Source organism: Gallinula chloropus (genome assembly GCF_964237585.1).
Source record: "Gallinula chloropus genome assembly, chromosome: 6".
NCBI classification, from domain to species: Eukaryota; Metazoa; Chordata; class Aves; order Gruiformes; family Rallidae; genus Gallinula; species Gallinula chloropus.
In genome coordinates this window covers 26,861,691-26,877,642 of record NC_140091.1, presented here as the reverse complement: position 1 = coordinate 26,877,642, position 15,952 = coordinate 26,861,691, and the positions used below count along the sequence as shown (strand labels likewise).

Below are 15,952 nucleotides of genomic sequence, written 5' to 3'. Positions count from 1 at the left end.
CACCCGGCCCGGCTCCCTCCGGGCCGCGGCCCGGGCGGGCCTGTGACTGACCCCGGCCCGGGGAGTGCGCCCCAGGGGCCCCGGTGTCGGCCGGGCTGGTAGCGGCGGAGGGAACCCCCGCACCCAGTCAGAGGAGCCCGGCCCGGGGAGAGCTCTCCCCGCCAGCCCCCGGCCCGAAGTGCGGGCTGACCGCTCCCTGCCCCGCAGCAGAGTTGCGCAAGCCCCGGGAGAGCGGCGGGCGGGGAGGCTGAGGTTCCGCTCCGTTCCGTTCCGCCCCGCCCCGCATCACCTCCCTGCGGGAACCGTTACGCCAGAGCGAGCGGGGACAGCTCCGCGCGCACGCTGAGTAAGCGGCGTGACGAGGGGTGACGGGGGAGGTGACGTGGCCCCGGGCAGCCCGGTGTTCCCAGCGGGATTTACGGTCATTCCCCCCCCCCCCCCCCCCCCCCGCCCCCAACCTCCCCCGGGCGCCTGAGGCAGGGCGGCCCGTCACTGGCGGCCCCGCAAGAAGAGGCAGCTGAGGCAGCGCCTTGTACTGAAGCGTCGTTTATTAATCACCTGGACCAAGCACACAGCTGCTGGGACAGGGTGCGCGGCGGGACACAGCGGCTGACAGCTAACCCGACCCGAGGGGAGCACGGCAGGAAGAGGAGGGTGGAAGGCTCTGGAAGGACGACCCGGTGCAATGCAGTCCTCAGGCTGCGTCGTTGGGAGGCTGGAGACCAGTGAGAGTAACATCTGGAGTAGAACTAAGATGGGAGCTGACCTGTGCTTCAGACAGTGACTTAAAAACCAGTTACCCTCCCTGCACGTCATAAATAGGTGGAAGTGCAAAGAATCTTCTCACTGCCCCACAAACATGAGGGGCAGAGGAAGAACCCCCCCCCCTCCATTCCATGTGCAGCAACATTCTGAGTCCCATCAGCTACCACACCCAAGCAACACCGAGGAACAGCTGAGCACTGATGTGCTTCCCATTCACACACACATTTCAAGGGGACACAGCCTCCCCTGACCGCCTTCTCCCAGGGAGGAGGGCCAGGTGCCTGCCCTGGCATCCCACCGGAGCAGAGCCAGCCTTCCCTGTCTCCAGAGGCTCCATCTTTCACCCCTTTCCTCACCCGAGCCGACCTTCCCCTCCAATGCAGCCTGTGGGTTTCATGTCTGGCTGTCACCTAGCTCAATCCACGCAGGTCGGTGCTATACCAAGGGCTGTCTGGAGGGAGCTGCATCAGCAGTAGGCTGTAACCCAGAGATGAGGACAGCCAGGCCCACCCAGGCACACACCATGACAGATGCCTCACATCACATCACTGCACATGCTTCAGGTAACAATCTAGAGTTAAAGAAACTGGCGGGTTTGAGCAGGGCTGAAATCTATGCCAAGCCACCAACAGCTGCTGAGACACCAGAGCGGGCTTCAGCTTAGTAGGAAAAGGCTCTGGAAGCAGAGGGTGAGGGATAACAACAAAACACTTCTGCTCTGAGGAGTTTCTAAATGTCCCTGTACCCCACAGCCTGCGGAGGGAAGCCAGGGGCTGGATCCAGTGACAGGACAGAGATCAGCATCTTCGACTTTTGACAGAAAGGAAAAGAGTTTAAAAAGCAGCTTTGGGGCTTTTGCCCAGCTCGGTGCCCACGCCTGGTCAATGAGCATCTGGAGAGAAAACCCAGTGGTAGGAGTTTGCATCTTGAAGATTTATTTAGCTCCCGTTAAAGCAGCTGAACAAAACCCCAGCCAGGCTCTGGTGGAACAGCTCTACCATGCTGCAGGAACAGGTTGTAGCTCCTCCCAAAAGATTCATCCTGGCACAGCTCTTTATCTACCACTGCACAGCCAAAGCACAATTCTGACAGAGAAATGTGATATGCTTGAAAGGTGACAGCGCAGCTCACAGTCCCAGACAAATGTATCAGGGAACTTTACCCCTCTTAAATTCTGCACCTGCACCCCAGCAGCTCCCTACCCCAGTACTGCTGTAGGTGACAGACCTCACGCCCTGCGCCCAGGGGAGCTCCCTGTGTCCCTCAGCAGGGCAGGGGCTCTCGGTCTTGCAGCCAGCTTAATGCTGCTGACATGATGGCATTCAGTACATGAAATTCTGGGCCACCTTTCGCTCAGCCCACCAGGGACAGTGACAGCTGGGAGCTGAAGAGCTCAGACCACACCTGTCAATACTTAAAAAGAGTATTTTAAACACTGCTCATCACATAGGAGAAACCCTCACCCAGTCCATCACCTGATTCCTTCCAGATACTAAAGGTGCTTCGCTGCCTGGGCAGTTAAATTAAAAGCAATGAATCACACACCCCACCTAGGCAAAGCTGGTTTACAGCCACATACACCAAAGTAGCATCATTCCCCAAAAAAGTCTGATCAGCAAATCATACATTAAAATTCATTGTGGCATTTTTTTTTCCTTGTTCCTGGCAAACCAACCACCTCAAATCAAGGCAAAAAGTCAGAGATTGGTCCTTTCTGGGGGAGTCTGGGATGGGCCACAGTAGACAGGACTCTACACCAGCACAGAAAGGAACTCAGACCCATGAAGCACTACAGGCATGGGACGTCCTGACACCGTGCACGTGCACTCAGGGCAAAAAATCAAGAGGAACTTTCAAGTGCAGGATTCCAGCAAGTCCAGCATCGGCAGGATGCAGAGAGTAAACAGCAAGGTAACTCAGGTATTATTCCAGGGGAGCTCACAGACAGGCAGCTGGCTGCACGTACTGCAGCTGGAGAGACGAATTCACAGGGGCTCTCCTCCTCACTAAAACCGGGACCAGGGCTGCAAGCCAGGATGGCCGGTCCCAGTCTACATAGGGCTGTGCTGCCAAGAGCAAGGCAGAGGCTCTGCTGGTCGCAGGGCTTTTCACACCCCTGGGAAACAGCCACCACGAAGCGAGCAGAGAGCAGGCTCTGGTGGGAGCAGTGATGCTGCTCAGACAGGCTTTTCCCCCCACAAAAGGATGCGGCTGTCAGGCTACGGTCCCTGAGACACCATGAAAGACCTTCTCTTGGACAGTCAAGTGTGAGGACTGGCCAAGCCCTACCCAAACCAGATCTCAGATTGCCTCAGGCCCTTTGTGTAACCTATGAAGGGCCAAAAGTGTCAGTGCTTCTAATCTACAAGTCTAATAGGTTAATGCAAAACCAAAACGCACGGCACGGAGAAGCCAAGCTGGGACCTACAACAGACAAATATTTGTTCTTTCTTAGAAGACACTCAGGGCAGGACACAAAGAATACTGCATGCTGCAGCACTTCTTCCCAAAAGCATCACCTCGAGATGCTCGCTTGCTACAGAAGATGTGGCATCAGAGCTAGCGAGCACCGGTGCCAGCGCAGGGCATGTGCTAGAAAGGACTCTGCACCACAGGGCTTCCACCTCACCTCAGGCTACAAGGTGCTCACAGGCAGTGTGGGGCTGAGGCTGGCGCTGCTCTGACCGCACGTACCCTCCATCAGTCCCTCTGCCTGACGCAGCCCAGCACCACGTCAGTGCCACAGCCCAGCACCACGTCGGCGCCAGCTCAGGCGGGTGGCTCCTCTCAGGTGGCGAGGCGGTGAGAGGGTGACACCACAGGCTCAGCAGATCTGATTTCACTGCCTCTCTCTACTCTGTGTGAAGTCTGGAAAGTCTTCCTGGTCTAACCTAGACAGGACGGTGCTTCGGGTTCTTCATTGACCATAGATATCAAGAAAAGGAAGAGGTGCTTCCCCCCTGCTGCTCGCCACCACTGCAGAAGAGCACACACGGTATAGGGAAGCTTAGCAAAGAAATCCTCTCTCCAGAGCAAAGGCAGATGCTACAGCCAGGACTCTGAATAGGTCTCATTTCCAATCACTTCAAAGCACTTGCCAGGATCTGCTCGGCCTCCCAGGCCCCCAGTGTCACCTCTCCTGCCACCTGAGCACCTGCCAGGGCAAAGCCACACACCCAGTGTAAACGAGCAAGCACAACACACACACAAGCACACGCTGAAAGCCATCCCGGCCTCCTCTGCACATCACAAAGCAGCAGGAAAGGTTTCAAAGCCCACTTAAGTCCTTTGCATCGCTCCTTCACAGATGACTCAAAAGCAGGGCTAGGAAGCTCTTTTGTACATTCAACTGTAAAACATGTAAGGAAGAGGAACAAGACAACTCTCCTGATTGTTGCTACTGCCTACAGCAAGTTTTGGTACAGATATCCTCTCTTATAGGCACTCAGTGGGTAAAACGTAGCCACAACAAACTTGCCATCAAAAATCTTTCCAGTCAGCATTTTTTGGGCAGCTTTGGAATCACCAGCATTTGCATATTCAACAAAGACCTGGAAAAGAGAGAGGAGAAACAGGGCTTTAAGGGCAGCTCACCGCCAACCCCCTTCCATCCCAGCAACCAACAAAACAGGTCCCAAACTTATTTTTCCCCCCTTCTATCCTTGGTGGAGCCCGGGGCAGCGAAGCTAAAAAGGATGGAGCCACACCTCTGAACTGGAATGTCAACTCTTGCTCCTCATTTCTAAGGGCAGCATATTTGGTGAGGTAGGAGAAAGTATGATGATGCTCTACACCCTTGACATCTCATCTCCCACCCATCAGCTTCTCCTGTTCCCTCCCATACCCCAGCTCTCCTGCTAAAGCTGTTTGGGGACCTCCCAGGACAGGCAGCCTTATGTAACTAGGCAGGAACCTGTGCTGTCCTTCAAGATAACCAGCTATTTTTAGCACTGCCACCAGCCAGGAGGTTTCCAGGAGCTTAGCAGCAGTCCCGCAGCGAGCGCATGGAGCGTACACGGGAGTTCAGCTCCTTTGCCCTCTGTGCACTTACTTGGCCTTTACCAGGATTCTCCTTTGGAATAAGCAGGGAAACCACCGGTCCATATTTCTGACACTCCTCTCTTATGTCTTCCAGGATATCTGAGGAAGAAAAGAGCTGGGTGTCTTTCCTTTGCAAACTAGGATGAGCCAAGAAACAAGTGAAGGCCAGCTGAACACATCAGAGCATTCCATCAACAGAAAGACTCTTCCTCCCCATTTAAACAATCGAGAGGTGCCATGGCAGAAGCTGGCACTGCTTAATGGCCACATGATGTGCCTGAACCCAGGCTCAGGAACAGAGACCTGCAGGCAGTGAATCCCCAACAGTAGGGCCCAGAGCACACGGCCAGTGCTTTTCCTCACACAAAGCCTGGCCTCTCAGTAGCTAAAACATTTGGGATTCGGGAGTGCTGCTTTCCCCCCTCCCCAGTGCTTAGAGGAGGGCAACCAAACAGCTGCCACAAACCCTTCTTTGTGTGAAAGCCCAGCCTTTTAAATTCATATCCCCTGAGGTCTCTAGCCTTTGCCACTCACGTGGACTTGAGAGCAAGCAGAAATGCAAATTCCAGTGTGTGCTACCTACCACCCACAGTTTTTGCTACAGTTTACCAGTTTGAATGAGATACTTCAGTTCTCTGCTCAGATCTTGGATAAGTTCATTAGCAAACTTTTGAGGATCTCTGCTACTGGGCTCCAGAGTCCCATGCATGCCCACCAGCTGCTCAGAGCCACAAACACCTTATGAGGTCTGTGGGCATTCAACCAAAGAATAAAATAAAAATAAACCTCTTTTAAAAAAACATAGAAATATAAAGTGTGGGATCCTTCAAGAACTTGCTACAAGCTCTGCTTTCTGTCTCAGTCTTCTAGTCTGTTCTCTGTTGGTACAGTTGACCCACTTGGTACCAAATCTCAGCTGAGCAGCTCTTTGCTGTCATGCCTATTACTTACTCTTCTGCTTGCTCCCACATCCCCAAAGACAAACCAGAGTGTGTCAGAGGATGCTGCTGCATGGGAATTGCAGGGCTTGCACCAACCTTCGTATTCTTCTTCACACTGCAGAGAAGCATCGCTTAGAACATTTAGCAGTCTCAGGACAGGTGTGGGGAGCATCACCAAATCTTCAATATGGGGAGCTGTTCGAGACCCACAGAATGAGAGAAAAGAAATCAAAGTCCAAAGGAGCAAGCAAACAGGCAGCTGACTCAGCATGCATTCTCAGACACAAGCACTTGCTGCTCTTTGCGCTGCAGTTTGGCTTCTCTCCACTACCACCTGCATTCATAGCTTGTACTCTCCATTTCTAACCCATCCTCACCCAGAGCCTCTCTCAGACAGTTCACCACACTCTGCAATTACACCAAGGCCAGCACAGGGAACGGCTTTTAAAATTACAAAGCTAGCAGAAGCAAAGACTGGAGTTATGTCCACTTAGATTCAGAAATCCATGTGTCCTCAAGAGCTATGCTAGTTGAGCAAACTGCCCCATATACGTATGGAGATGCGAGAAGATGGAAGAACCACTGTGGGACCTCCCTCTCCTGTTACTGCTACCAGACAAGCTGGAAACAGCCAGCCAGCCTCTGAAGCTCCAACTCTTAAGCTATACAAAGGCACAAGCCTCAGCTCCCTCTAGGATATCATTCAGTTCTTCCCTAAACACAGTGCAACCTTCCTCCCTTCAAAATCCAACTGTGAAACGCAGTTCTGAAGACCATCACACAACAGAAACAGGGAGAACTACTTATTTACTTCAGCAGTGCAGTGCTATAGAATAAGGCATGGCCACAAGGTGGGCAAACAGTGATCCCGTTAATGACTTCACAGGAGGAGAAATAAAGCTCGCTGCCACGGGCTGCTTGGCTCTGGAAAACACAACTAGCAGCTCCAGGGTGGCCTGGAGCAGAGCAGCACAGAAGGAGGAAAGAGCCAAGGTGGACAGACCAAGGTCAAGGTAAGAGAGTGGAGTCAGAGAGGACACCCAGTCCTCCAGAAACTCAAAGCAATAGGGAGTGTGTCACTTTTCCAAGGACAAAAAGCTTCATTTCATGTTCCTGAAAGGGACTGAGCAGGCCAGTCATGAATTTAAGGTCTGGGAGCCCAACTGGCAGTACTTGGATAGCATCAGTGTTTCTATTTACATTGGCAGCTACAGTAGCCGAACGCAACAGCAGCACCTCAGTTCTCCCACTTGACAGAGAGAGAGGAAAAAGGAAGAAGTGGCTCCAGTCCTCCAGCCCAAGCCTTCTGACTATGTTTGCAAAGATAGCAGGCTATTATTTCCTTGGAAGCCCTCTCCCAAGCTAAGCACACAACACGTCAAGAGGGAGCTGACGTCTCTCCCAGGCACGGGCAGCACATGAGTTCATAATGCAAGAGGAGATGACAGACAAGCACACGCACTGGAAATCTTCCCCCGCCTGACAGGAAGAGCTCTTATGAAAAGCTTTAGAGTCTGAAAGGCCTTGTCAGTGTAGGTGATGCCCAGAGAGCGCTCAGGGACAGCCCTTGGAAGAAAGGTGCTGCGTTCAGATAACCAGGCACATTCCAGCTCCAAGTGAACCTCTGGGACCCTTCTTCCACAAGACTGTTGGCAACAAGTAAGCCTGTCCTTCATCTCACGTGTCTTTTTTTCATCCCCAAGACTCAGAGTCCTGTCTTCCAGTGACAAATGCACTTCTTGCCATAACTTTCTGTCCTAGGAGGTATTTTCTGCCCAGCCTCTCTGCTTCTCTTCAACGTGCCAGGCAACACCAACCACGCTGACAGCACAGAGCTCACAAGCAGATCAGGAAAGAAGCTGATGAACTGGAAAGTCAAGGCTTGGCTGTAAATGGCTTTCCTTGTCATTCTCAGCTGCCTTTCCTCTAAACAGAAAACATGTGTCCAAGTGAAAAGCAATGACACATCATTTTCTGACTGCCTAGGAAAGGAACAGTGAATGTTTCTTTGTGCAGGCAAGCATACATACAGGTTTGGCAAAGAAGAGTACCAGCAGAGAGAGCTCAGAAAAATGGAAGCTGTTGTGTAAAGTTGCAGCACTAACCACAGAAGCACCTTCCTAGGTACAGTCAGAGGTCTGGGGGTTTAAAACTAGCCCAGAAAGCACTGCCAATACACTTTTCTCTCTGCCCTAAAGCAATACTGGCTCCAAGGCTCTACCATGGAACCTGGCATTGATTACAGCAGCCCTGGGTTCTGAGACAGGCCCAAGTTTGTTACCCTTGCCTAATACACAGGAATGGCAGTATCTTGACATGACCTCAAGAGGCAATACTTCACTTTCATGGAAAGGTACACCAAGAAGAGCAGGGCGAAGATTCCAGAGAAAATGACAGCCCAGCCAGAAGCTGGAGGCCTGAGGCATTAATTTATGCTGCAGGAAAGCTGGATGCAGAGCTCTCTACTGGCCTTACTGAAATCAGCCAAGCTCTAAAAAATGCTACCATGTTGCTTTTGGAACAGAGAATAGGGAGGGATATAAGCCTAAACAGGGCCCATCAGTCACACCTGTCACCCACATGGTGGGGAGTCCTGGGGAAACACCACTATTTTATTACACTGAAGAGAGAGCAGCAGTGAGGTCTGTCCCTAACCTGCCACACAGGCACAAGAGGCCAGCCAGTCACTTCAAAACATAGCCTCACACCACAAGGACACACTGGGAACATCCAACTTGAGCAGAAGAGCCAGCAGCAGACGCTACCACCAGCCACTGCCCCAGCTGCTCACATCCCCAGCTTCTGAACTGGGAAAGCTGTCCACTCAGCATAAGCAATCACTTCACCAGCACGTTATCAATTGGTCACAGTACTAGGTAACACCTTGGTTATTTCTGTCCCCTCAGGTGAATGCTGCTGCTGCAGTACACTCTTGGTTAGATTGATCTGGGCAGAATTTAATGGGAGTCCAGCCAGGGAAAAGCAACAGCCCGGAGGGGCAGCGCAGCCCGGAGAGCACAGGCCCCTGACCTGCCCGTGGTGGTACCACAGAGGGACAGTGAGCACTGCACAGAGCAGAGGAGCAGCAACGAGGGCACAACCAGAAACAGCACAATTCAACTACACTCTGCTGCTTCCAGTGTGTGCTGCGAGCGTGGGGTGACGTGCACGGGAGCGTGGGGTGACGTGTACGCGAGCGGGGCGACACGCACAGCTTACCAAAGGGAATGCTGAAGAACGGGCTGCATAAAGCCTTCTCAGCAGAGGCTCGCTTTCCTTGGTCACAATGAAGCATGCTGGAAGAGAAGACACCCTTATGCTCTTGCACATGACATTCCTGCACTGACAAATTCAACTCAGGCTGGAAGCCAGTACTGAGGAGCTCCCTCTCCCTGGGGCGCTTATGATACAAACAGCAAGAAGCACCCCTCCCAGCGCACAGCTGAACCACACCAGAGCATCCCTTGAAAGTATTTTGGTACCATAGGCTTTCCCTCAGCACCAAAGGATGGAAGTTGCTCACTTCTGAGTTTCCAGGGAACACAGCACGTTCCAGCTCCACCTGCCCAGTCCGCTTGGCCACATCTCAGCACACATGCAGCCTCAGGAAAGCGATCACACGACGACGAGCTCCCACATCTTTCCACAAATGGGACTCTGAGCTACTAACAGCCCAGGGCTTGCCTGAGAACATCCCCTACTTAGCTTTACCCGTGGCTCCTGGTGCTATTTCTGCCAAGCTGTGTTCTCATTCCCTCTGCAGCCTCACAGCAGGTTCATAGGACAGCAAAAACAATCCCCTTGTCAGACCTCTCAGTAGAGAGCCACATGAGTGCATGTGAATTTTGACAACAGTGAAGGAACAGCACTGTCTGCCCCCCTGCCTTGTTTCTGACAATGCTCCCCTGGAGCAGCAAAGTCTCCAGCTTTCTCCAAATAAAACCTCATTGGCAAGAAGCACAAAGTACCAAAACATCAAACCATTAACATCATGACTGATATTCTTTACGTGCTTGCTCCACACTGTGCCAAAAATCACGGGAGCTGAAACATCTCTGCTAATGCTTGCACTTGCTATACTAGCACTGTGGCAGGGAGATGTAAAAATTAAGAAAAAGCATTAGGTGTGGGCTTTATGATACCAAGAGCAAGGTGGGAGACTCTACAGAGAACCTCTTTAAGCAACAGTTAGTAAATACAATACCTTTTGATAAGGTCTCTGAGGTGATACGCTGGAATGGCTGAATTAACCACCCCTTCACTGGCAAATATGCGATCAATGATGGCAGAACTGTTTGTCTGGAAAGAAACAGAAACACTGCTTGGGGAGGGGAAAAAACCCCAAAACCCCAAACCAGAACAGTGCAAAGCTTGCAATACCCCATCATATCTGGATTGGATACAGAGGGCGCTGTTTCTGCGGTGCTTTGTCAGAGATCCTCAAGGCTCAAGCCCATCACCTTAACCAGCAGGCCCACACCAAGTGCAGTTTTACCCATTTGTCTGTGCAAAAGGGGGAAGGAAACTCCCACAGAGAGGCAAATTTGCTGCTCCGTGGCTGTATGATGCTGAAAGGATACCCTTGCTGGCAAGGGGAATGCAAATCTAAATTCTCTGTACAGAACAGAGGACAGTCAGGCACTCAACACAGTGCCCTCCCCTTGTTTTCTCAGCAGGTAGAAGATCCCCAAATTAGAGCTAATGTTAGACTAAAACCAGGAAGTAATTCCTCTGTCACTGTGCCATTGAACTAGCTGGCATCTCTGAGCCATCCACTCGGATGTTCATTCTGTGCCACACTACAGCCAGCACAAACACGCCTCCCGAAGCCTGGCAGGACCCCGGCTCCCAAGAAGCCTGGCTTTCAGTGACCTGAACACAGGCAGCATTTAGGCACGCCAGTCCAACAGGGGAGGGGAGTCTTTAAGGCTCTGGAACTTTAATTCTCATGGCAATAGGATTAGAGAAACATCCTGGAAACACTCTCCAGTCGCCAGGTGCTACCTCACAAATCCAAGTTAGGAACAAGAAGCAGGAGGAGTTGTTTGATGCAGGCAAGAGGGTCTGCAGCAGCAGCAGCTCTCACTCACCTTCCATTCCTGAGATTGGACTGTATGTTTCAGTTTCATTCCTGAGAACATTTCCAGTAAAACAATTCCCAGACTCCACAGATCCACAGCAGAGGTACACTCCGTCTCACTCTGGAGCCCTGCCTGCGCCAGGCAGTTCTGCAGTTCTGCCTCTGGAGCCCGATACCCGTCTGTTTGAATATATTTCACATCCTATGGCAGACCAAACACACAGAAAAAGTTAATTTTCCAGCTTTAGGTTCTCCACTCTACCCTTAAATCAGTTTGCAGGCATCCTTCAGGGTCAAAGCACCTGTTTTCAGGGTCACCAAAACACTGTCGCTCAACTGACAGAAAGCGCTGTACAGACAGCTGTGTTAGGATGAGAAAAACAAGACTGTCTGCTCAAGAAAACATCTCCCAGCATCCCACTAACATCTGATCTCCCCGAAACACATCGCTGCTGGGAGGAAGAGACTGGATGCCACTGCAGACTGGCTCACTGACCTCTCATAAGCACAGAAGACAGGTGAATTTTCAGGCTAAGGGTCAAACACCCACAATATGCTCCCCACACTGGCTGCACAAGAGCACAAACAGCCCGGTCTGAACAGCAAGGATCACTAACAGCTGCTGTCATTCAAGTGCTGATGTTCTCTGGAAGGAACTGTGAAAGGAACGAAGCACCTAACGTTCAGACAAGGAAATTATCAAAGGCGCTTCCCACGCACCTCCTCCTCCTCACTCTGGCAGCCAGAAAGCTGCAGCAATCAATACCTGCCCAGCTGCCACGGCTGGAGGAGTAAAGTGAAACGCCCACACACTGCCTGCATAAAAGGCAACAGGGAATTAGAGTGTCACACAGGGGCTGGCTGGAGGGGCTGCTCTGAAGGTCTCCACTCCAGCCTCAGTACGCCATCGGTCAGCTGTGGCTGTGCCTAGCCAAGGCTTGCAAACATCAAAAGTGCACCCAAAGTGCATCTTTTTAACTGGGGAGGGCTCACTTTGGACACACTGATGACTCAAGGAATGACAGAGGAATATACAAGCCTACTTCCTGGAGGAGGCATGGAACTGGGGATTCTTACTAGGGCAATATATCCATAGAATCCCAGACTGGCTTGGGTTGGAAGGGACCTCAAAGATCATCTAGTCCCAACCCTCTGTCATGAGCAGGGACACCCTCCACTAGCCCAGGCTGCCCAAAGCCCCATCCAACCTGGTCTTGAACACTGCCAGAGAGGAAGCTTTCAAGCCAAAATTACCAGCCTCTCTGAAAATAAAGTTTACAGAGGACATTTTCAGGTAACAGAGCTCAATGGTGGCTTATGAACTTTAAAACAACCAACCAAAAAAAAAAGATACACAAATTGCTCATCAGTAATTCCCCCTCCTATCAGCAAAGAGCAGAACCTCTAGCATGGCTAAAGCAGCAACTTAGCAGCCCCGCCAAACAACATTTAGAGAGAGAATAGAGAAAACACCATGGTCAATGCCAACACCAAAGAGTGAGATGGAATTTCACTCCTACGATCTAAAGCATTCTGAGAGATGTAGGTGGTTGAGACCTTGCTCTATGTACAGCTATTCTCTGTTAAAGAGTAACGGCAGGAAAAGTTATGCAAGGATAAGCTTGGCAGAGCTGTCACAAACAAAACTAGTATGGTCTTGACTCAGATAAGGAAATCATCCCCGTGTGCTGCTGCCCAAGGCAGGGGTAGTGAGGGGAAGCTGATAGCAGGCGCATGTTCAAACAGGGTCAGAAGGTTCACCCATGTAGGCAGCGTATCTCAGAACGGCAAAGGAAAATCAGCATGAAGAAAGCAGAGTGGAAGGAACCACAGAGGCAAACAGACCACCTGATCAGCTGCTGCGAGGCAGCTCGCAGAGCAAACAGCAGAACAAGGGCCTGAATGAAAAAAACTTGACAATATCTGCATTAGACACAGGGAGAATGTGTTTTGCTGATAGGCAGCAACGCATTACCAGCACAAACCAGCGCTCAGCCAAGAACGTGGGAGAACCAAAGAACACCACGGAGGAGTTAAGTACTACAAACAGTAAAGCCAGTGCCTGTACCAAAGAATTCAGAGACAGGTCACCCACACAATCCTCCAGTACTCATGGATCAGCGGGCTGTACCACCGGTGCCAGGTAAACCAGGATAGGAACTCTACAAATTAAAACCCTCTGAATGAGTCGAGTACCTGGAGTAGAGACGAATCAGGACAATCCCTGCACAGAAGAACTTTGTGTTTGCTTTTCAACCGTCACCCAGTGATCAAAGGCAAATTTGCTAAGAGGCCACCTGATGAAAAAGCTTGACTGACAGTCCTCATGGGCCCTTTCTGAGATCCCAGGTAACAGCAAGCTCTATCAGGCCAACAGCAGAACCTCCTGAGGCTCTCCACTTGCATCAGAGGCGTGGTAGGGAACAAGAAGGTCAAGGATAAATTTACAAAACCCAGTATCACCAGAAAAAGTGACAGTGCAAGGAGGAAGTCACAGCTCAGCAAATGGGAGGAGCAGAGTAAGAACAGGCTGAAGAGCTGTGTCAGGAAGGAACAGGCACTGCCTACCCACAACCAGTGTACAGGCTTTTGTCACCACAGTGACATGGGAATGAAGCATCCAGACTTCCTGAAGATAAGACGAAAGATGCACAAGTACCAGAGAGAATGCAATTGGCTGAGGAGGCTGATGGTGAAGCCTGGGGTTACTACAACATGCAATAAGGGATGACAAAAGGAAACTCAACCCATCGCCCATCTGGGTGTTCCCACTCGTCTGACCACATGAAAACTACAAAAATTCCCAGGAAGCTGAAGCACCACTTATTTCAGCACATCATTAACCGTGGAATTTGTGGTCATGTGTAGCACAGAGGCCAAGACCTCAACAAAAACCAGAGACATGCAAGAGGAATGGGAACACAAGCTTCTGTTTCTGGGGCCAGACAACATTTTAGCCTTTCCAAGGAAACTCTGAGCACCAGGTCAGCTGCTACTCTGATCAGGTCACACTGGCTCCTACACTCAGGAACCAAAAGCATCAAGAGACCCACGCAACTCAACCCAGAGGCAACTGCTTTGAGAGCAGCAGGTTCCAAACCTGATTTCCCTCTTTGAAGCTAAGTCCAAAGTCAATGAGCTTAAAGCACTCGTCCTCTGCGCTCCACAGGATGTTGCGCGGCTTGAGGTCTGCGTGCACGTAGCCTTTGTGGTGCAGGAAAGCCAGGGCTTCGAGAACGTCTCGGGCGCAGTGCTGGATCATCCACATGGAGCAGCCCTGGTTGCTGGAGTGCAGCAGCAGCTCGGACACGCTGATGTCCAGCAGCTCCAGCAGAAGACAGCGAGACGGGCCATTGGCAGAGTAGTGGTTGGTGAACACGCCGTACAGCGTCACTACGGTGAGACACGGTAACAGGCATTGGTAAGGAGCAGTTACACGGTCACCATGCTCCACCGCTCTCCACTGCTGCCTACAAGACCACAAAAGCTGCAGGAGGCAGCTCATGCTGTACAAAGCGTGATGTTTGGAGAGAGGGAGAACCAAACTTCCGAGGGAAACGGCAAGGGAGGAGCAGCCATGTCACCCTGATGGTTGTCAGGGATGGGACAGCCTCACAACACCCTGCCAGGCTCTGCTACAGTGACAGGGCTGGGCACTCCCGCTCTGGACAATCTCCAGGACAATAGGTAAGTTGGTCCCAGTGGGTAGTACGGAAGTAGCACCACTCTTTCTGGGATATGGCAGTCTCTTCCCATGGCAAACGTAGGACAGTGGGAGCCCGAGCTCTGTCTGGGTGTCTACGTACGTTACGGCATTAGAAAGCACCTCACGCTGCCAAAAAACCCCAAGAGCAGTGGGTAAACCTGGGGGGTTCCAGCAGCCACCTCCGAGGCACAGGCTTCCTCCCTTCCCAGGCCCATTCCCACCCCTGCAGGCAGCCCAGGGGTCCTGACAGGGCCAGGGCCAGGCAGGCAGCACGGCTCTGGCTGGGGTGCTGGGGCAGCACCACATGACAGAGAATCTAGGGGTGCCCCCCCCCGCCCATCTCCTGCCCGCTCCGGCTCACCTGGGGAGGTGACATGCGGGCCCAAGTCCCGGGAAAGAGGTGGGGGACCCAGTCCTGCCGGCCCCGAGGGGTACCAAGGAGCACCGGCCACAGGGATGCCGCCTTGGGGTGTCCAGGGAGGGGTCTGCGGGGCCCTCGGACCTGCCCACCCCGCGGGGCCGACCCACAGGGCGCGCTGGTCTACCCCCCTCGGGGGTCCAGCTGGGGACGAGGGACTCCACCGGGACCCCATATCCCACCGGTGCTGGGACACCCCTGCCCGGCTGGGGAGGGGGGGTGTGTGTTCCCCGACCAGAGCGGGAGGGGGGCGGGGGGTGCGGGTGCCGCGAGCGGGGGTTCGGGGAGCAGAGGAGGGCCGCGGGGGTGCCGGGGCCGCAGGGCGGGTTGGGCGCGGGTCCCGGGGTGCCGTTACCGATGTTGCGGTGCCCGCGGAGGGTCTCGAGCGCGGCGCGCTCCTTGCGGAAGCCGTACTCGGCGCAGTCGGCGGCGGGCGGGCGGGCGCCAGGGCGGCGCGCCGGGCCGGGCCGCGGCGGGGGCGGCACGAACTCCTTGACGGCGCCGGGGGGGGCCCGCGGGTCCCCGCAGCAGCGCACCCGGTAGACGGAGGCCGAGGAGCCGCTGCCCAGCGGCGCCTGCACCTCCCACAGCCGGCCCAGCGCCTCCAGCAGAGGCGCCGCGCCCCACACGCACCCCGACATGGCGCCGCCCCGCCTCACATCGCCCCCCCGCCGCCGCTGCTGCCGCCTCGCCGCCGCCGCGGCAACCGCGCCGACACCGACCCCTGCCGCCGCCGCGCTCCGGTCGCCATGACACCGGAAACGGGGCGGGGCGGCGGCAGTACCGCCCGCTGGCTCCTCCCCCCTTCCTCCCCCCCTCCCTCCCGCGGGGCGGTACCGGCCGCGGGCCGCCGGCCCCTCTCGGCAGCCCCCAGACCCAGCCCAGCCCGGGCACTGACCGGGACCCACCCCCTCAGCTCAGGCGCCGCCAGGGGCTCCCGCCCCCTCAGCCCGGACGGTCGCTCTTCCTCTTGTGACATCCCCGGTATCCCCGTGGCACCG

At 53.6% G+C, this 15,952-nt stretch overlaps 1 protein-coding gene across 2 annotated transcripts; it reads right to left on the bottom strand.

Annotated features, from left to right (window-relative positions):
• Positions 1-530: 530 nt before the first annotated feature.
• Positions 531-15,647, bottom strand: UHMK1 (U2AF homology motif kinase 1). Of its 2 annotated transcripts, XM_084266236.1 has the most exons (9): positions 15,307-15,647; positions 13,928-14,220; positions 10,838-11,029; positions 9,952-10,046; positions 8,967-9,043; positions 5,844-5,942; positions 4,817-4,905; positions 4,211-4,316; positions 531-1,575 (listed from the first exon to the last, which is right to left on the bottom strand). In XM_084266236.1, exons 1-9 carry the CDS (start codon positions 15,590-15,592, stop codon positions 1,421-1,423), a joined length of 1,392 nt encoding a protein of 463 aa, XP_084122362.1. In that variant the 5' UTR covers positions 15,593-15,647; the 3' UTR covers positions 531-1,420. The 2 variants fall into 2 exon arrangements, with proteins under 2 accessions (XP_084122362.1, XP_084122361.1); XM_084266235.1 differs by lacking the exon at positions 531-1,575 and having other exon boundaries at positions 1,705-4,316.
• Between the last annotated feature and the right edge of the window lie 305 nt (positions 15,648-15,952).